Source organism: Dinoponera quadriceps, unplaced genomic scaffold (assembly GCF_001313825.1).
Source record: "Dinoponera quadriceps isolate SergipeBrazil2010 unplaced genomic scaffold, ASM131382v1 scaffold777, whole genome shotgun sequence".
In the NCBI taxonomy this organism is placed as follows: domain Eukaryota; kingdom Metazoa; phylum Arthropoda; class Insecta; order Hymenoptera; family Formicidae; genus Dinoponera; species Dinoponera quadriceps.
In genome coordinates this window covers 2,026,445-2,048,305 of record NW_014555488.1, presented here as the reverse complement: position 1 = coordinate 2,048,305, position 21,861 = coordinate 2,026,445, and the positions used below count along the sequence as shown (strand labels likewise).

At 47.0% G+C, this 21,861-nt stretch overlaps 1 protein-coding gene across 1 annotated transcript; it reads left to right on the top strand.

Moving 5' to 3' along the window:
* The first annotated feature begins 4,168 nt into the window (after positions 1-4,168).
* On the top strand, positions 4,169-19,527 carry LOC106744350. Its single transcript, XM_014619035.1, has 4 exons — positions 4,169-4,878; positions 11,074-11,396; positions 16,313-16,390; positions 17,018-19,527. Exons 2-4 carry the CDS (start codon positions 11,238-11,240, stop codon positions 18,053-18,055), a joined length of 1,275 nt encoding a protein of 424 aa, XP_014474521.1. The 5' UTR covers positions 4,169-4,878; positions 11,074-11,237; the 3' UTR covers positions 18,056-19,527.
* Positions 19,528-21,861: the final 2,334 nt, after the last annotated feature.

Below are 21,861 nucleotides of genomic sequence, written 5' to 3'. Positions count from 1 at the left end.
ACCCAGGATCAAAAGAGTCAAGATTTTTTTGTCATAACTTGTTAATTAATGTTACTCCGCCCATAGTAGAGTTTTGAAACGCAGCTCTGGGGAATTGAGGCGTGACACAATCCGATACAAGTCAGACGCTTGTTTTATTTCTCAAGTAGTATAACTCGACGAATAGCCAGCTTCATTCTTCATTATATGAAACATAATGAATTCATTGACACGCACTTGTTTCACACCATTAATTTTGTTTCAATCATTTTGTGGAAGTAATACGGACAAATCAAATGACTTTATTGTTATTTCTGAGACCGGTATTCATAGTCAGATTTTATATTTAAAATCGTCTTAAGTTCATTTTCAGATACTGTATGGGTCGTTTTATTGGCTACAAAACATCTGAAGATAAACTCAAGCAATCTTAAGTATATATAAAATCTGATTATGAATATCGGCTTGTAATCATTTAGCAGAGACTCAAACCGCACACTATTTAGATTTCCTGCGACACTGGTAGATGGCGACAGACTGTCCGTTGTCCAACTTTTATCGGATTATTTCAAAATGTAGTTTCACACTCTCCGCTACGAGCCGCCACTGTTTTTAATGAGAAATCGAATATATAATATAATGACTAATGAAACGTCCCTCTTATTTCCAAATTTTATGATTTTAAATTCAACCAGCTGCAATTTGGACAAAATAATAATAATGATAATGATAATGAGATAATTCGGAAAGTATAGGCATAAGCATAGCATAAAGTTTTTAGTTTTTAAATATGAGATTGTTATTTTCCGCTAAGATACGTTGAATTGTATGAGAAATGGCGAACTTTAAATTTTTTATTTTTATTTTTTAATTTTAATTTTCATTGAATTTGAATAACAATAACTTCTTTGTATCAAAATTACACGTACATACATTTTAAAGAGCAGATTAAGGTTTTTATTTATTTATTAACAAACGTGCGTGTCGAACATTTATTTGTTCACCTATTATGAGACATCAAAAGGACGCTTTTTGCTTCAACTAAATAACTAATGAAAAAATATTTTGTAGAAATCTGCGGATATGCAAATGAAAAAATCTTTTAATTTCGGTTAATTCTTTCGCATTCCAGTAATATTACTCATAACACTCGTATTTCGACAATTAAACATTTTACATTACAATTGCTATTGTTGCTAATATTATTACAAATTAATAATAATTTAAAACAATAAATCTATCAATCGATAATGTCTTAAAACGATAAATCTATCAACATTTTTTTGATGGGGAATACGATTTATCTGTACCTTATATTCCAGTACTAACATGAGACGACCTAATTTGGAAGCGTATCAAAACAAATTCATCCCGCAACGCGCGAGTTGAATATTTCCCGGAATACCCGACAGATAACGCTATCTCGCGGGATGCTGCGGTATCTCTCCGGTGCGAACGGAGCAATGGCGTAGGCGGCGATCCGTGTGATAAATTAATTTTTATTACTTCGTGGGTGGCGGCTCTTTCTATTGGTCGCCGATCGAGCGCCTCCCACTTCGTACAACGGAGCCTTCTCCGGCTTCATTCCGTTGCGCCGGTGATAGAACGGCACACCATTTGTCTCATCTCAAGACGAGCTGGAAGCAAAACAAACGGGGGAAGAAACTGATTGCGATATCGCCGCAGAGATTGGGAGATTGCACCGCGGTTGGCGATAATGCGCAATGGATATTCATGCGAAGGTGCATACTTCACGGATGCTCGCGCGAGACGCTGATATTTTCCACGTGGATCGTTAAGTCACACGTCATTGGATTTATTTACGCGCTCGTTCGATACAAGCATTTTACGATCGATCACGACAGCGTCAGCAAAATCGAACGCGTACGTTCCAACCACGTACGACCGCGACGAACAGCTAAAAAGAACAATAAAACCATCGACACATAAAAAATCATAGACCAAGAATGATAATTACCGTTATCGTCGATAATTATAAATGATTTTCACATTTACCAACTCGGAGATTCGTGGATCGACGGATCGGGAAACCGTATTATTTTTTACTCGTATATTACTGATGTTAATTCACTTCTTATTTTTCAAAAAGAGTGCTCTTTAAATTAAATAAAAATATTTATCCCTCGAAAATAACAAAGATATCTGCGGAAGCGAATGAAAAGCTCGCGCGCTTGAACACCGTTCGCACACGCGTTGAAATTACCAGCGCAACCACGTGTTGAAATCTCCGAAACGGCCATGCATTGAAGTCACCAGACAACGTGTGCCGCTCGTCGCACGTTATATCTTTTCAAAAATCATTATCAGTATCAAATAATTTTTATTAATTCAGTAAAAAAATCGCATGCTTTCGCTTTAACACTTTTTAACTTCTACTATAATGTTTTAATAACAAACTTAACTGTATTAATAATTACTATGCAAATCAAATACATAATCTATTGATTAACTATTTTATCTTTTATCTCATCTTATCCTTTTAACGTTATATATAAATTGTTAACAAGATAATAAGAACAAGATAACAAGAAACAAAAAACTCTGTGTAACATGCTATTATTTCGAAATGACGAACTCTTTGTTAAACTTGAACTTATTCGTTACTCTTATTCGTGCATTTAAATCTGCATTTGCGTGTTCTAAAGAGAGAGAGAGAGAGAGGGCATCGTGTTTGTACGTGGATTGCCTTATAATTAAAATAGATGAACTTACGACGTGGTATCGCAGCGCGAGATCTCACGTGTGCGGGCGCGACTACGTTTACTTTGGAGCAGCCGCACCTGCGATAGCTAGGGCGCGCGGAAGAAGAAAAAAAGCACGTCTGCAATAAAGTACTTCATTATACGACGCGGTAGCGTTTCCTTCGATTACGTTTACGAGGTGGCTGACTGGTATACTTACGCGAGTAACCGTTAAATGTTACCTTGCGTCGTGTTTTGTAGCACGAACAGTTCCTGCGTCTATCTCCACGGCTTCGACTGCGAATTTCGATGCGTCTTGTCTATTTTAATTTCCGAACACTTACGAATGCAAACTCGGAACAAACGCAGAGTGATAAAACTTTCGAGTATTTCGCGATATTCTTCGCTTTGAGCTTAATATATTGACTGTTGCGCTGATTCCCATTTCTTATATGAAAGCTTGACTGACGATCGAATCATAGATAAGATTACAGATTGTAGATATGGAAGGTTATAGATAAAGATTGAAATACGGTCGAGAAATATAATTAGAAGTACATATATCTTCCACCTCGTTTCCTTCCTATTTGCCGTACACGCGATTTTGTACACGCGATTGATTCTGCCTTATATATGACCTAATAAAACGCAGTAGCGTGATAACGATGTCATGACGGCTGACACGAGTTCCGATCAGCAGCGTTCTCACCTTGAACTTCTCACGGATCTAAAAATTGGTCCCGCGAGAGATAGAAAGAAAGAAAGAAAGAGAGAGAGAGAGAGAGGGAGAGAGAACGGGATCCCGTGATTCTTCGCTTTGCGCTACGGCGTCGTGGAACGGAACGAAATTCTCTACCGCGAATCTGCATAAGATACCGCTGAACCGAGCAGAAAGGGGCCGGCGTGCGGGAAGGGGGAGAGATAGAAGCGCGCATAGGTACGTGTGTCGTCTCCTCGGTCGCGGGAGAATCGCCGCGGCTCCTCGCGCGGAGCAGGTTGTAGCTAGAGAGAAGGCGGGGGAGAGAGACGGACGTAAGGCGGATAGACGGCGAGGGACAAAGTGCGATACGAACAGCTGGAACGGACGGAGAGGGACGAGGCGCGAGGGAGCGCGCGAGCGAGCGAGAGGAACAGCTGGACCGAGTGGTGCCTCCACCGCGGAGACGGATGCTACACCGAGCCGCGGTGGCTCTCGAGAGGGAGAAAGAGAGGGAGACGGGGGGAGGGACGGACGGACATGCGGACGGAGAGAGAGAGAGAGACGGGTAGAAGGAGGGAGAGCGAGAAGGCAGTGAGAAAGACGAGAGCGGTGGCGGACAGAGAGAACGCGAAAGAGATCACCTTGCCAGGAGCGAGCGAGACCGCGAGAGAAGGCCGCGGTAGTCTTTCTCGGGTGGGTAGGCGAGATAAGGACGAGGCGGACAAACGGACTGACGAAGGTGCCCGAGGTAGGGGATACTCAGTCTCGCGGCCACGTGCTACACGAGCGCACGCCCCGAGCCGGCCGGCGGTCCAGCCAGCCACGACGCCGTCTTCTTCCTCTTCTTCGCCCCCGTATCATCCCGCGCGTTTCCCCGTTCCACCTGATATCACACGATCGGTTCCGTCCGTTTCCTTTCCGGGCCGTGACCCGCCGCTACACGGAGGAATTGTCGAAAAGTCGCGCGACGTCGGGCGAGCGATCCCGCTGGATTCCGGCAGTTTGCTTCCGGAAGGAAGGTCACCGCGCACGGTAACCCGGAGGACACTCGTCGTTGGCATTTCGAGGCCAAAGCCCGGCGTTCTCCTACTGTGAGTTCCACCCGACGGATGATCGCGCTTCCCTGCGCTGCCGGAGGATATCGCCGAACCCGAGGTGCGACGCGAGTGTGTGCGCATCGGAGTACATAAATGGATAAGATAAATATCGGTTTGGTGCGATGACGTTATTAACGCGACGGGGACGATCGCGAACTGCTTGACGGCTCGCGCGGTGTGCGTGAATGAACGACGTGCGCGTCGTCGGTGTGTGCTTTCTGTGCTTGCGAACGAGCGGCCGAGGAGCGGCCGAGAATGCGTCGCTGTCGTTGATATCGATTGACGACGATGCGCTCGTAGGCGCGACACGACGAGCACAGAAGGTTTGTTCGGGGGTGCGTCGGCAGGAAGAGGGATACAGTGATAAGCGGGACTGCGTCGTTGGACAGATTTCGCGCAGGTACGCACTGATACGAGCACCCAACACTCGGCGGTTCTGAAGCAGTGCTGTCAATTTCGACTATCCGGGTACTACCCGAGTCATTCAGTAATTGAGTATACGGCTAATTTCGGACGTTATTATTATCCGTTGTAACGTCAGAAAAATCAATAGTTTGTAATAATTCGCAAACGTCTGAAATTATTCGTACATTCAGTCACTGAAAGATTCAGATAGTCGAAATGGACAGCACTATTCTGAATGACAGATCTGATCTTGCGCCTTTTTCCTGGTATTTTGCTGACCGATACTTTCTTACGAGAGGAAATATAACAAAAAGTTTCGTTGACTTAAATTAAGCTCAGAAGAAACTCTGAGACTCGGAGTAGTTTGAGTTAAAATTGAAAAACGTAAAATTAATAAATATCGAGCGGTGCCGCCTTCTTGCGGTTTTTGCTAAAAAACGAACATGACAAATCGCTGGGACTCGACAGTCTCTCTTTCTCATTGCAATAGTACATTCGTCATTCGAGCGTGTTAGGTTAGGTCGATTAGCTCATTCGGATGTTCGATACGATCAAATTTCACGGCGACGTTCGATGCAACGTCGCGAGGAGATCTCGAGGGGCGTCGCGCGAGATTAATCGAGCGCCGTTCTCTCTGTCATTTGTTCACAACATAATTTTCTGGCGTAACGTGAACGCCGCATCGCATTTCGCTTTTCTCAGAGCGGAGTTTGGGAGAATCGTGACGTCACGCTCTTATGCAAGCGAGATGCAAACAATGTCGGGGCGCGATCTCTTGCGAAATTACGTTTCGATAACGTGACGCAACGATGTACGCCTTTCATACGAGGCGACGCGTCTTGTTGTTTTGTTTATCCGAGAGCTGTCACTGCGCTCGATTAATACGCCGCATCGGAACCGATTCACACCTGCGTCGCGTGAGCTTCTTTGATCAAGCCGCAGAAGTTGAAGGTGTCTCGACTCGCTACCGCTGACACGTTGACACTCAACACTCGAGACTTTCAAAGCCCAACGCGAATGTTGCGGGGGATTTAAAAGCATTCGGGAGACTCGGCAGCTGCAACATCGGCGCGCTCGATTCGCGAAATCACGTATGAAAATCGATCGACTCGATCGGCGAGGCTCGGCATTAATAACGTGCCGCGCGCGATCGCGAACGGGCCGGGCGATGCCGTTACATGAAAAATCCATTCGGGCCTCGCGGCGATTACGATTAATTTGTCACGACATCACGGCCGCGGGGGAGGGGAGGGGCACAACAATTTCGACTGTCTGCAGCCGGCACGGTGATATCCGTGTGACGTGCCGGCTCACAACCGGTTCATTAAAACTGCAGTCTGCTCGTCACTCATTGGCTGCCACGACTTGGCAGCGATCGGGATGTCCGTCTGACAAAAAAAAAAAAGAAAAAAGAAAAGAATAAAAGAAAGGAGGAACGAAGCGCGTGTACACGTGTGTGTGTATGTGTGAATATATACACGCACACGCATACACAGGCGATATTTTGGGCACGAATGTGTTTTACCTTTCGATCATTATTATTATCACGAAGATGAGCAGTGGTAGTCGAGCGATCGCGCGCGCGAGCGCCTGTCAGATGGAAAAAGAAATATTGCCGGACAATCTCGAATTATTAATAGCGGGATAGGAGTGACGGTGACTTTCGCAAAGCGAGAGGAATCGATCGGGCCGACAGGGAGAAACGAATTAGCTGCGACGACAGCGACGAAACGCATACAGGAGGTCGTTAGAAACCGACCGAGCGTTATCGCCAGATAAATTTGCATTGATTTCGCCGGATATCTCAATACCGTGCGATCGTGCGAACTTTCACGGCTTGACACACCGAGTGTCACGGCTGATCGTTGCGGAGTATCTCGGTACTTGTGATATGTACACTGAAAGAAAAAAAGTTCTATATTCAAGTAATAAATATTTACTAAAGAGTATTTGAATGATTATTTTACTTGGATTAAGTAAATATTACTTGAGAGAGAATGTAGCACTTTTCTTAGTTTCATTGAAGTTACGTTTACTTGATCCAACACGAAAAAAAAAAATAAATAATTCCCACAGGTAACAGTTAGTCGTCCATATGATTCAACTGAAATTTAGTTAATTTAGCTGATTCTTTTTGTCCCTACGCCTAGTTTTTAACTCCCACAGCTAAAAACTACGTCTGGTAACTGAATTTCGGTTATATGGACAGCTAATCCCTTTCTCCCGTGAAGTAAAATAATCATTCCAATATTCCTTAACGTAAATATTTATTTGAACGTGGCACTTTTTTCTTTCCTTCTTTTTTTTTAATACATATGTAACGGAGTTTAACGGAGTTCTCATACTTCGCAAAAGAAATTCCGTCGATCGAGTAATTAATTCATCCGGAACACGCTTATAGAACTCGTATCATGAAGAGGACTTCGACTCACGCTTCGGATCACGGCCTGACGCCTCGCCAAAGCGACGCGATCGAGACGTTGTTTCGCGCGTCGAAATGTCAGGCCGTCTCGCCGAACATTACGGCGGCCGGCAGATCGCGGTCGCGCGATTTAATGCCCGCGCCATTGCCTCTCGCACCGCCGCTAATTGCGCCCTAACACCCCAATTATTTCGCAAATTAAAGTCACAATCGATATTGCGTCGCCCGCGTGATCTGTCCACGCCGCGAGCGTAGGCATTCCTCAGCGAAGGCGCGCAGGGCGCGCCGCTACGCGCTGACGCGAGGAGTCTCACCTCTCCTCTTTCTTGTTCTTTAAAGTCCGAGGACGCGTCGCAATCTACATTAATAATATCGAAAAGACGTGTGTGGCGCGTCTTCGCGCCACGTTCTATGACAGCTGAGACATATCGGTGACGGTGCGGCGGCGCGATAATAGTTTTGCGCGCAAACGAGAATGGCGTCCTTCGGCAACAGCTAATGAAATACACGCTCGTCGTCGACTCGAAAACGCAAATAGGAAAAACCCTGATGCCACCGATGGCCTGTTATCGTCGTCGCCGTCATCATCGCGCCGTCGTAACTCGAGAACGCGTGTTTATCGCCGCGTTACAATTGCGCTACCGCTCCGCCGGACGGGTGCGCGCGCGCGCGCGTTAATCCGTGAAAACAAGGATTTATCGGAGCCGCACGCGCGCGGCGAGGCGACGATGTATTCAGCGGAACCGGTCTTCCGCGGGCATACGGGCTCTTAATTAATTTGTCATTAGTCTGCGAAGACGGCGCGCAATAAAATTTATCGGCGGTACCGCGGCGTGCCTCTTTGTCGCGACATGGCCGATTATGTTCGATTTTAGTGTACGCTTTACGTGAGAATAACGTGCACGCTCGCTCGCGAGAGCGATCGTTCAGTCGCATTTCGCGCAACGATTCCTTCGTTGATGGCACGAACGAAAGTCCCTTTAACGAGAATATTCGTGCTTGACGTTATCTCGCACGGAAAAAAACAATTCCGTTGGTGTAAGTGAATTTTCCGTTACCTAAAGACCAAATGAGAATTCGATTCTAGGAACGGAAAGATTCCTATATTTTGAGAGAAAAAATATTTGGTATATTTGTAACGATAATCATCACGGTGAAAGAATTATCGTCAGGAGAATCATTTTTCTAATAAGTATTATCACAGTGTCAGTAATAATAACCTTACATGCACATTCCTGCTACTATTTTTATGATTAAAATCATAAAAAGGGTATTGCTGAGGCCGAAAGTAACTATAATTTCTCTCAATATACATTAAGAAAGATAATAGTTACTTTCGATGTCAACCGTAACCCTTTTTTTAGTTTTAAACACAAAAATAACATTAGCAACATATATGCAAGGTTATTATCACTAACGACACTATAATAACACTTACTAGAAAATTAGTTTCCCCGACTATAATTCTTTTACTATGATGATTATAATTATAAATAGCAAATATTTTTCTCTCAGTGTAGGATGTTTCTACTCAGTCAATTATTTTCAGTTCGTCTCGACCGAGTTTCAATGCAGCTGAATGTTCACACGAATGTTCCCAGTCGCGGTAACAGAGATATATCACTTATTGCCGTCGAGTTTTCATTTCTCGTCATCGAGTTTTCATCTGGTCCCCATTTTGTTGCAGGAACAGAGTTCCTTTTTCCCGTGCGAGTCGCGATTATTCGCAGAGGGGTCACGAGGTGATCGTGTAATTCCGCATTGCGAGCTGCAATGATGAGTTCGATAAAGGGGAATTTTCTTCGTTGGTTCGATACCGAAGGTTATTGCTCAGGTTCCGGATGTGTGAGCCCCTTCGCGAAGATATTCCGGAATGCCTTTAAACGGAGTAGCCGTACATCTACCGAGGGGGTGTTCTGGAAACCACATTCTTACGATAAACTGCTATTAGACGCGAAGTCAAGAAGCGAGAAACGGTTCTTTCGATATTCAGGCGTAGACCTCGCGCACCGACCGATGTTAAGGTTCACGCCTTAATGGCTCTGAATTATCACCGATCGACGGTTAAAAGGTTTCGGCGAAGCGGGGGAGGGGGATGCAAATTATATGCGCTAATTGTGGATTTTACGCTTGTTTGTGCTGGTAGCCATTAGTGTTCCGGATTAGACGCATCGGTTCTCCTCGGTTTACGCCGCCGCCGACTCCGACATGTTAGCAGCGGCTCGAACGGCGCGCCGGCTCGTAATCTCTCGCAACTATAAATTCATGGCATTTAATAAACGCAATCACGCGTTTCAATTATAATCCATGAACACTCGAAATCTCGTGTATAATCTTCACTGCCACAGATTCTTGCGTATAATGTGAGATCGTGTTGCAAGTGCGCGCCGATAATATTCCGTAAGATTAACTCGCGGCCGCCACCGTCGCCGCCAATTACTGCGTTCTTAATCGTGGCTTTGAGATTGACTAATCAAGCTCCCAGTCGTGTCGCCCGTCCTCCACCCTCCCTCCCCCCCTCTGTTAACACTCACTTTCGAATCGTGTCGTGAAAACTGGATCGATTTTCCGCGGACCCGCCGATCGGATTTCTCGTCAACAGCTAAAGTACAGCGCTTCGTTTCTTTACATTGTGTTCCATACGGACAATATCATCAGTCCTCTTTGCGCGCGCGCACACGGTGGATTTACGACATCTCCCGTTCCATCTCGCGTTGCAACGGCCGACCGTCGCGGAGAGTTCCTCTTCAACAAATTGAAATTAAATCTCGTCGAGATCAACGGCGTGGTACACGTTTACGCGCGCCAGCGCTCTCTTTCTCTCTTTCTCTCTCTCGCGCGCGCCGGCTGAGTTCCCACGTGGCGCGCGGACGAAAATTAATACGTGGCAGCGTCTGTAATTAGCTCTCGTATTTATGCGTCCCTCGCAGGGCGGGCTGCGTTAACATGGTAATGGCGTTACACCGTTGTAAACACGACATGTTATCTCGAGCGATACGCGAGCGAGCGAGCGAGCGCGGGGCCCGGGGGATGCTCGGCGATCTCGCGATTTCGGACGACTCTCAACGGCCTTCTCTCTTTCTCTGTCTCTCTCTCTCTTTCTATCTTCCTCTCCTTCTCTATCTTTCCCGTGCACGCCAGCGACCCTCCGCCGCGCCGCTCGTATTCTGAAATAATTATTATACGCCGCGCTGATACGCCGTTCGTTCGCGCGTTCGTTCGCCGTAAAAACGTCGCGCTAATAGCCGGAGGGATATCCGTTACCGTATATTTGGGCGTTCCGTTGCCAGGAGGCGACATTCAACACCAAACTAATTCTGTGTGTGTGTGCGCTTGTATGCCTATTTGATATATTTACGAATAAATCGTCGATTATGGAGCCTCGACTCCGGCCTAAATTGATGAAGGAACTCGATTGTTCGTACATGACATTATCAACGACCTAATATTATCTACAGATTCGGCGGTAAATAATAATTAAATATGCGAAATTGTATGAGCGATTGAGTAAATTTTCATTTAACCAAATATTGAAAAGTATTAAGGGGCCTTTAAGAATAAAGCGCTATTAAATATTAATATTGCTTTCTTAATATTAATATGATTATGGGAGGATAAAATGAAATATTAATATTAAGAAGGTAATATTAATATTTAACAGCACTAAGTCATGCTTTATTTCTACTTATGTTTAATCTTTCACCACTAGTAAGCAGCATCGCAGTAGCTTTCCAGAGAGCTATTCGTTTTTTTTCTTTCTTCTTTTAGGCGGAAAGCGACCGGAAATCGCGCGTCGCACCAAATACTTCGCCGACAAGCACGCGACAACGCGAGAAAAGCGTGCAAAATGTTAGCTCGCTACCTCAAACGGAAAGAGGGCAGGTCGGCTTACAGGCCAGGACGGCTGACACCGAGGGATTAAAGAGCGTCGAATGGACGTGGGCGATTTGTCGAGCCCGGGAGGATTGTCAGGGAGCGGAACCATCTCGGGTGCGACGGGTGTTGGTATCATCGCCAACACGACATCCGCCACCTCAGGGTGGTGGACGCCTACGTCGACGATCACCTCGGCAGCGGCCAACACCGACGTGGTGAGTCTCTCTCTCTCTCTCTCTCTCTCTCTTTCTTTCTTTCTTTCTTTCTTTCTTTCTCTCTGTTTCTCTCGTTAACTTCCGTAAAAACTTTTTAGTAACCAAGTATTTCGCTGGCGAATGCGAGTCGCAGAGCGTCCCGTTTAATTTGCTTCCTTTATTATGCTTTCAAAAAAAAGTAATACACGTATTTTTCATATATTTCCTCATTTTATTCTATTTTCACGATTTATCATAGCGTAGGGTGCATCCGGAAGTGCATTCGGTTTCGTATTAGCTACTTTTCATAAACAACGACGACATTGATACTAATAATATCCTTTACGTCAAACGATATACATATGGTTACATGGTCAACGGTGGATATAAAGAAAGATGATCACTTGTAATAAAAATTGGTATTAATGTCAAGAATTAATTGCCGGGGACGGGAGAGAGAGAGAAAGACAGAGAGAGAAAAAGAGAGAGAGAGATCCGCTTGTCACATAGCCTTTACTGTGAATTACGACCTTTCCTATTATTCAAATATGGTATTTCTGTGGCATTTAATGCGTTTAATCACGGTTCTCGCGATTCAATTAAATTACGGTGTCTCTCGCAAACTGATCGGGTTGAAAGCACCTAGCGGTCGCGCGAATTTACGCCCGTCGTCGCTCGCATGTTTGATTGGTATTTACCCAAGCTGAATTATTCTTGGTGAATCGGCAGTCGAGAAATAAAATCGAGAGAACGGGGGAGATCGCAGAGAGGAAACGTGTCTCGTCTTTGCGATGCAAATCCCAGTCAAAATTTTGGCTCTATATTAAACCTTTAATTCTGCAAAATAATAGGAGCTAAGATAGCAAAATAGATTCAATTTCGATTCTAATATTATAATATAACCTCCACTTTAACCTTAATGATGTTTTAAATTTTCGTTTTCGTTGTTTTAATGTCAAAATAAGTTGTTGAAGGTAGCATTAAAATTCAATGTGTAGAATTAAAGATTCCAGAGAGAAATTAAGAATTGTTAGTATCGTCAAAATAAGTTTTTATTAGTCTATAGGCCGTTCAAGTAAGCGCAAACTAAGAGCGTGAGAATAACACTAAAATTTCGATGCGGGAAGATCCGAGTCGAAATTTTTAATTCTGCATTAAGTCTCCAAGCGGAGAAGACGGAAATAAGTTCCCACTTATAGCATCAAAGGAACACAATAAATGTTCCTTTGAAGTTACAAAGGGAATTTAATCCTCCAGATAGATTTTAGTTCTACATTAAGTCTTCAAGTGGTGAAAACGGCAAAACTTCCTTATTTTTAGCACCAAAAGAGCACAAAGATCTTCTATTGAGCATTGAGTGTAGAACTAAATTAGACTTAAAATAGGACTAAAATTTCGACTAGGGGAGAAAGAAAAGAAGACACGCGTTATGTCGGCACCTCCGTGTTTTTTTATCGAGCGCTCTCTGTGACAGCGTCTTCAATGAGATTCTCACGCGGGTGGGCGACCTAACGACCGAAAGGATTCGGACCGCGCGGCGCCGATCGGCCGTGCGTGTCGCGATGCAGATACGAAAAACGAGAAGAAAGCGCGGCCCGAGCGCGTTATTTAGTGTCGATGTGTAGCGGTCTGCGGCCGCGGGGATTAGAAGCGAGGTGACATAGCCGCCGCGTCATCTGTTGGACGTTTAACCTTTTTTGCCCGCTTCCTCGGCCTGCGCCTCTCGGACGGCTCTCCTTGCCGTCATTTCCGTGAGAAGTCATCAGCCCGTGGCCGCGGCGCATACGCTCGCAGGTTAATGAGATCGAAAGTCGTTTTCGAGTACTCGCGCCGTCGCTTCCGACGTTCGCGACGGCGCGGCGGATCGCAGGAATCCGGTCGTCGGTGATGGATTCACGAGAGATTGATTCACTTTTTTCCCTCTTTTAGCGCGCTCTGAGAGAGGGAAAAAACCGCACGACATATTCGCAAGGCGCCATCACGACGCGCACGCGGCAGCCGATATATATTCACGTGATAAATAAATAACGTTCGACGGTGTCGAAACACCCCGGCGATTTAAATCGCCGCGGTGGGAACTCCGTCCACCACGCTCGTTCGCGTAATCATTTTGTAATCAAACCGATTCCGCAACGAGGCGCGCGGTGACGGCGGCGGTGCCTAAATCCGCGATCGATTCTCGCAGATCCCGCGCACCATCCGCCACGCATCCGTCTCGATCCACTCGGAACGTTCGGCGATGGGATATTAACTGTGGATATTCATCATCCGCGAAGAGCGAGCGGAGCGCGACCAACTGAAATGCTAATCGCGTGTAAAGGCGCCCGCTTGTGAAAACGGTCGCTCGTAAAAAATAATCGCGAGCGACGCGTCCCCCCGTACATACTTGAATCGAAATTTTAAGTTCTACATTAGGTCTATAAGAGGAGAAAACGGAAATAAGTTCCTACTTATGGCATCAAAGGAGCATCAATAGAAGACCTCTGAAAATTTTATGTAAAACTAAATTAGACATAAAGTAAGATTAAATTTTCGACTCGGTATCCGACTCGAAATTATAACGCGACTCTGACGTTCTTAAGGCTTTCTGGATACTCGCTGTCACTATTCTTGTTTAATGATGTGGGTAGCGAGAAAACGCATTCCAAGAATCCTTGTGTTACACGTTCAAATTAAGAGATACTCATAAAATGACACTTGACGCATGCATTCGCAAGTCGGCCATGCGCAATGAGTTAAGTTCAACTCCGGCTTTCCGCGTTACGGCAACTGCGTCGATCAATCAGAGGAAAGCAATGGATAGCTGTCACTTTCCTGCTACCGTTTGCGAACTACGTATTGCGACTTGTATGGACGGGCCTGCACAGTCCGCGGAAATTCGACGCTCGGATCGACGATTCCTCGATCACCTGCGATTATTCCGCGGGCTCATAATGCGCGCGCGGTCGCCGTCGCTCGACCGTTACCTTAGTTCACCCTTTTCGTGTGGGAATCGGGCCCGTGCGAGTCACATCCTCGCTCTTTGCCCGCTACAATCCGCACGCTCACGCCACACACGCCGTCGCTCCTCTCCTCTCTTCACGCCTTTCTCGCAGCGGCGGCCGGTCGCCGAGTATCCAGAGAACCTTCGCGGAGGAGCTGCGCGCGGCCCGGTAATGACTGGCTAACTAGGTTTTAATAGGAACGCGGTCTCTTGCAACGAAACCCCCGCCGCCACCGCCGCGTCGATCCTCGCGCGAAAGCGGCAAGAAAGGGTCCTGCTTGTTTCTTTCTTTCTTTCTTTCTTTCTTCGTCCTCCGCCGCGCGTCGTCACCGCTGCCACGACCGGACGGCGGCTTCTCGCGATGCCGTTCGCTCCCGGAGAGGATCTTCGTCGCGGAGCAGATGCGAGCGCGCTGATTGGCGACCGCAATACGCATGCGGATCGGCCGCGAACGCACAAAGGCTGCGTCCGACGACAGGTTGTAGTCGGGGATCCCGGCGCGAGATCGAATCCGCGGATTCTTGAGATTCTCCCGAGTGACGTTATAACGTATATATGTATTTGTATAATCGATATATATATATATCGATTGCTTTGTATATATATATATATATATACATCGCCGATCTGTGGTCTTAGATTCTGTGATCTGTGACCGCGCGGTTGTGCCAGTCGGGGGAGAAAATAGACATGTTTATTCGGCGAACGAATCGTTCGATGTTTAACTGACAGTGGCCGTGCAGATGACAGGTGTCATCCATGCGCGCTAAAATGTATTTTCAGATAAATATTAATAAGCATTCATCTTGCGCCTCCGTGTATTTGTCAGTTAGGGACTGTTCTTGTCCATTGCGGGAAATTAAAAACAACCTGCGCCCAGGAGTGCGAAATCGTTGTTTTCTCTGCGGGAGAGAGCGCAATGAGATCATTGGGATATTGTACCAAAAGTGTATAAATTGAACTTATCTAGAACATTGTAATTATATATGTATGATACTTTCCTTGAAAATGATAAATTACCTATATATTGTATCTTAGTGTTTAAACAGATAATTTCCAAACAATGTTAATCTCCTCATATTTGTTCCTCGCTTGTTTCTTGTCCATAAATTGAGAAAAATAAGTAAAAATGATTTCAGTTTTGTTTTAAACACGATATTTTCCTTATGGTAATTTTCACGTAAATAAATATAATTACTTTCTGAAGTAATTTTTGATTGTGAAAATGTCAATTTAAAGTCGAGAACTCTTGTCATCCAATTGACCACTCGTGTTGCGCATAACATTCAGTTATGCGACCATTCTACACTAAGAAGAAAAGCGATTGGAATCGATAAAATCGGTGGTCACGTTCATTAAAAGAATATTGTGTCCACTGAACTGAGAAATTACGTGTTTATTGGCGTGACAAGATGTTGCGTTAATATAATTGCTGACGAAATCGTAATTATTAAATCAACTGATAACTTATTACGGTAATTATATAATTTGTCCAGTGGACTAAACGTAGTGTTTAAAAAAACTTTTATTCATTTGAGCAAAGAATTTCGTGGAATCTATAATTTTCTTCTTGGTGTAAGATTAACACGATTAATAAACTAAAACGCAAAAATTATTTAGTCCATGTAACACAAGTGGATAGAGACCAAATGAATCACAGGATATCGATATTTTACAGTGATGATATTATGGAAAGAAATATTAAATAATATTAAAATTCAAAGAGAGAGAGAGAGAGAGAGAGAGGGAGGGGAGGATCCGACACATACATGTCTCGCGATTATACCGTATCATAGTTCTCCTCGTTGTTTCGAACTCGCGTTTCGAGAGCGCGCGCGTTAGATCGGGCTCGAGGAACCCTTCCGTGATTGGCAGACATTGTACGGGGATCAGGCACATTCTGAGCGTCCTCGGGACCCCGTGCGTAACCACATGTCGCATCTTTTTGTTGCAGATGAATCAGCTCTGCAGGGTTTGCGGAGAGCCGGCCGCGGGTTTTCACTTCGGGGCCTTCACGTGCGAAGGCTGCAAGGTCAGTATCTTCGCGCCGCCATTCTTCCACGGCTATTCATCCGTATCGTTTATTCACCGGCGACGAAACAGAAAAAGAGAGGAAAAGAAAAAAGAGGGACGAGGAAGAGGAGAAGAAGGGGACGAGATCATTACCCGTTTCTCGCGACGTGTGTGTGACACTCGCGCCTGAAATTACGTAAATCGTGTAGAACTCGCGCCGCGGGAAGACAAAGAGGAGCGATATCGTCGCGGCGCGCGCGTTGTCTTTTGTGAGTCCGGGCTCTCTTACGTCGCCGACGTGATCCCTTGCAGTGCAAGGATATCCCGCGCTCCTTAAAATCCGTCTCGCCGGTGATTTACCGTTAAGTTCAAAGTCATCACACGCGTCGGAATAGCTGCGGGACAGCGTTTATTGTCTGAAGCTTCAATTACGGCTCGTAAGCGGCCTCGTACCTACTTCCACCAGTCCGGTCTTTCGTAGTCTCACGGGTCTCCGACAGCTGAGCTAGGTTTTCGATCGACGAGCCAGCTGAATCGTAACGATAAATTTCACCGTGCTTCCCCCGTCTCCAACCGACGGCTGACGAGTCGCTCGACCTCCCTTGCCACTGACCAATGCGCGGCTCTTTCGCTTTCTGTTACACAGTCCTTCTTCGGGCGCACCTACAACAATCTGGGCAGCATTTCCGAGTGCAAAAACGGCGGGGTCTGCGTGATCAACAAGAAGAACCGCACCGCCTGCAAGGCGTGCCGCTTGCGAAAGTGCCTGATGGTGGGCATGTCGAAGTCGGGCTCGCGCTACGGCCGCCGCTCCAACTGGTTCAAGATACACTGCCTGCTGCAGGAGCAGTCGCATCAGGCGCAGACACGCCTGATCAAGGACCCGAAGACCGCGTACGAGAAGGCCTTCGGCTCGTTGGACGCGGCGAACAACAACAACAGCAGCAACAGCAACGCCGAGAACGCGAGCAACACGAGCGCGAGCAGCGTGGTCAGCATCGTCACCACGGCGACCACCACGGCGAACAGTTACCATCATCATCTGCACCACCACCATCACCCGGACCGGTTGCCCAAGAGAGAGGACGGCGGCGCTCTCAGGCCGCAGGACATCCCGATGCCGCCGCGGACCAGCCAAGAGCCGATCCTGAGGCCGGGCGACCTCGCGAGGGCTCCGCACGAGCTCCTCAGGCCGGAGGTCTCGAGGTTCCCCATGTGGAGGGGCCCGCCGTTGTTCCACCCGGCGCTCACGCACATGCAGCTGCTCAACACACCGTTTTTCCCGTTCCAGCAGCGCTTCATCGTACCTTACGTCAACCAGGTGGGTCCGCCGCAGATGGTGACCAGTCTGTCGAGCTCGTCCAGCGAGAGCGTGACCCCGCGCTCGACCCCGTCGCCCAAGAGGAGCGAAGAGAGCCGCGAGGTCGGCCGCGAGACGGTCGAGCGAGGATGCCCGCGGGCAGCCTCGATCGAGGTCACGTACGACAAGAGCCTGGCGTTCCTGCGATCTCTCGGCCCGGAGCAAGAGGAACCGATGGACCTCAGTATGAAGGAAGGAGCGCGAACGGACGCGCAGGAGGCGGACGCCGGTAGCACGGAGGAGGAGGACAAGTCGAGCGACAGCGAGGACAACGAGCTCCTTCAAGACACCGGGCCACCGTTGGACCTCACTCGGAAGACATGACCACGGATACCCGAGGAAGGTGCTCGATAGGAACTCGACCGAATCTCGGACGTTCCGAAGAAATCGTCGCCGAGTGACGGTGGCCCGTCGAAGATGGCTCCCGAGCGTAGCGACGGAAGCCGAGGGCACCGGGAGCAGCGGTGAACGCTCGAAGGGAGAGAAATAACGAAGGAGGGAAAGAGGAACGAAGGAGGTACAGTTACATCGTAATAACGCGCGCGCGAGAATCACGCCGTGAAGTGTCAAAGGTGCGCCTCTCGGCGCAAGAAACGAGAGGACGAGCCAGGTGGGGGGGAAGGAGGAGTAGCCGAATACGATTACGTCCAAACGACACGAGGGAAAAGTGAGAGGAGGAAGAAGCTGAGAGCTACGCGGCTCGCTCGATGTTGAGGAGGAGGAAGAAGAAGAAGAAGAAGAAGTGCCGCGCATAGCCAGCCGGCATAAACGGCTTTACGATCGGCGACCGTCCCGATCGATGAAAATTGCTCAAGCCGCTCGGTATCAGCCGGACACACGGTCCCTTTGGCCCGGTCGTACCCTGGCAGGCAGGTGTACGCCGACCTGGGGGTTATCGGGTCGCGATATGTATGTCCTTTTCCTGTCGGGGCGACGTACGATGGTGCCTTATTTTAAGCGGTGCTCTCGCGAGCGTCGCGGCGGTTTTCACCGGCGCGACAGTTTAACGTTAAACGATATATGTAACCGCAACCGTTCTCGATGGCCAGTGAGTAGTGCTTCGCGCGTACCGTCGCGAAAAGAAAACACCGGTTCGGCGGTGTCCGCGCGCTTCGATTCCGCGCTCGTTCGCCAGGAACTCGCTCGCCGCAGGCGAACTCGGTGAGGGTGACGCGCGGCCGGGATAAATTGTGATTTCGCGAATTTCCAGTACTCCTAGCGTAACTTATATTTTCCGAGGATCCTTTTCGAAGGTGGGAACGCAAGCGGCGAGGACGCTCCGAAAAATGCTCGCCGATCGCGCCGATCGTTCGCGGATTCGCGAGATCGCGATTGCGCTCAAGTACAAAAAGAGAAGGGAGAGGAGATGATGCGGTAGTCAACACGATCGGATGATATCGCGCGCATCGTTCGAGTGTCTCGAGTGTCCGAGAGAGAGAGAGAGAGAGAGAGAGTGAGTGAGTGAGGTGGAATAAAAAATTATTGTATACCTGAATGTGACACCTTGATCATCGTTCATTAAATCCCTTCATCGATCTCCGATCTCGCGCACATCGGCACGGCCGCATACGTCGACGAACGCGAGACGGTATTCCATTACTTTCGTCTCGCGCGCGTCTCTCACATTCCTCAAGTGCGGCCGCGTATTATAATATCACATATGCGCGCGAGAGAGCGTATGTGTGGACGCGTATCATCGTACCTCCGATGTTATTTATCTAGCAATAAATTTGTCCGGCTTGATATACTACGCGAAACACGTTTTCCCGATAGTTTCACGCCGAAGCGACGCGACGCTCGCATGCTCGGCAAGAATGATGCGATTCCCCCCTCGCCGGGGACGTCGAAAACGCTTGACAATAAATTTTCTTAAAAGTTCAGCAATAAACACGCGAGTATATCGATCGTAAGGTTTCTCCTCCTAAGGCCGTTTGACCGGGTCAGCCGCAATGCCGGAGATGCGTGCGCGCGCGTGAAAAAAGTCCCGAGACGCGCGAAACGGGCCGGTTGACGAGCGCGCGCGCACTAGGAAGTGCGTACTTGTACGGAAGTTTTATTGCTAATTACGTTACGTCCACGAAATCAAGGTGGTTTCGCGTCGCGTCGCGTAATATCCCGTGCGTGTAGCGCAGTTCCCGATAATTTATGAATATCCGCATCGTCGGGAGGATCCGGCGAGTTCGTGCCGCGCGCAATCCTCGGAGAGAGATCACGACCGTACTCACGTTTCGCGACACGATTCGTTCGCGGAGTTTCGTCGTACAGGAAAGTTTTCACCTGTCTTGAAAGGTTTCCGCCTCCGTAGCCTCTTTGATGAATATCTTAATGCATCTTTGACCGTTGCAGTATTATTAGCAGGTTTACTCAGGAACGATGTCACGTTTGCGGCGGTAAAGAATTCCACGGAAAATGTAAAGAATCGCATAAAGAAGAAATTGTAAAGAAATGTTGATTTTTCAACTACGGAGTATGATTTTGAAAACTCACGTATGTTCCAGCTGTTCACAGTAAAAAATTCTTTGCTGAAGATGGTCCATTGAAATTGTTATGTTGTTTTAACAAGGTAAATATGTTGAAAAATAATACGTTAACAAGATGAATATGAACACATATTTATGTATTTTTTAACGTATTCCCCATGTTAAAGTAACATGAAAATTTCAATGGACCGTTTTTAACACAGAATTTTTTTATTTCATTCAGCTCGAGCATGTTACTACACAGTAAAAAATTTTGCGTGAAATTTAACACTTTTTTCCCAAACGGTCCGCTCAGATTTGTGTTAATTTAAACACAAGGTGAATATATTGAAAAATAACACAAATATGTCAAATATTAACACAAAATTAATACGTTCGAATCAACACTGAAGTATAAAATATGTTATTTTAACATTTACACGTGTTAAATATCGACACAACACAAAATGCTGAGATAACAAACACCATATGATAAATTAACACAGGAGTATGTTCAAAATTTAACATAAAAATGTTAACAACGACCGATTTTAGCACAAAAGGTACAAAACGTTTTCTACTGTGTACGAATCACACGGAGCTCAGAAGTTTCGAATTTCGCCAGACTCTCTACACCGTGTAGTACGGTACGGACACCTGTTTAATTTATGCACAGTCCACGTAGGCTCGCAAGTACTCGCAAAGGATATCCTCCGAAGTTAGACTAGGACGTAATAAGTCTGGCGACACGACACGAGTTGTGCAACGCAGAACGTGCAGGTTCTCAAAATCGTGTAAAGTTTGCCGCGCGAGCCCCGACAAGAGTTCTCTGTCAATATCCTCGGCAACGAAATGGCCTTCCACGAGCTAGAGCTCTCAAATAACATCTCGGTACATATTGCGAGCATGTTTTCGCATATCCCCGACAGAAAGCCTGACGATTCATATTTCTCGTCGATGCGCGACAATTAGTATGGAATTCACGAATTACTTGAAGCAGCGCCGTCTATTACAGCGCACTCACGATCTCTGACTCGACTATCCTACCATGCGTGTGTGTGTGTGAATGTTTCTGCGCATTATCAAAGATATAACAATCTTAATTACTATACTTTGCGGATTAATTGCCGTTATATTTTCGCGAGCGAAAGCGTGCAATCTTCGCGCACGGCACTCGAACGCGATATAATCGGCCGCTCCGCCAATAATAACTTGCACAATGCGGGTGGTTACTTTCAATTCAGTGAGCGCTTTTATTCCCAGCCCGATTCTGGCGTTCAGCCGACCTTTTCGTTCGCCGCGTTATTGAGGCGTCGAATCCCTGTTATACGCGATATAACGCAATGATTCGCACGGCGGTACATATATGTGTGTATATATGTGTGTGCGTGCTAGTGCGTATATGTATGCGAGTATGCGCGCGCCCACAATTATTATCATCATACATTTAATAACGTCCGACGAGGCGGGCCGAGTTATCGAGGAGATTTCCCCCTACGTGGTGCGCCACGCGTGTATCCGTCGGCGAAGGTCTCAATGGCAGCTGCTTCGCGAGCGTTTCCGCGTTTCGAGCCTTCTGCGAGGCTTTCTCGAACGCGCGCGGGGAAATTCGCGGGGAAATTGAGGAGAAAATTCACGAAGGAACATGCGGCGGCGCGAGTGCCCGCAGCG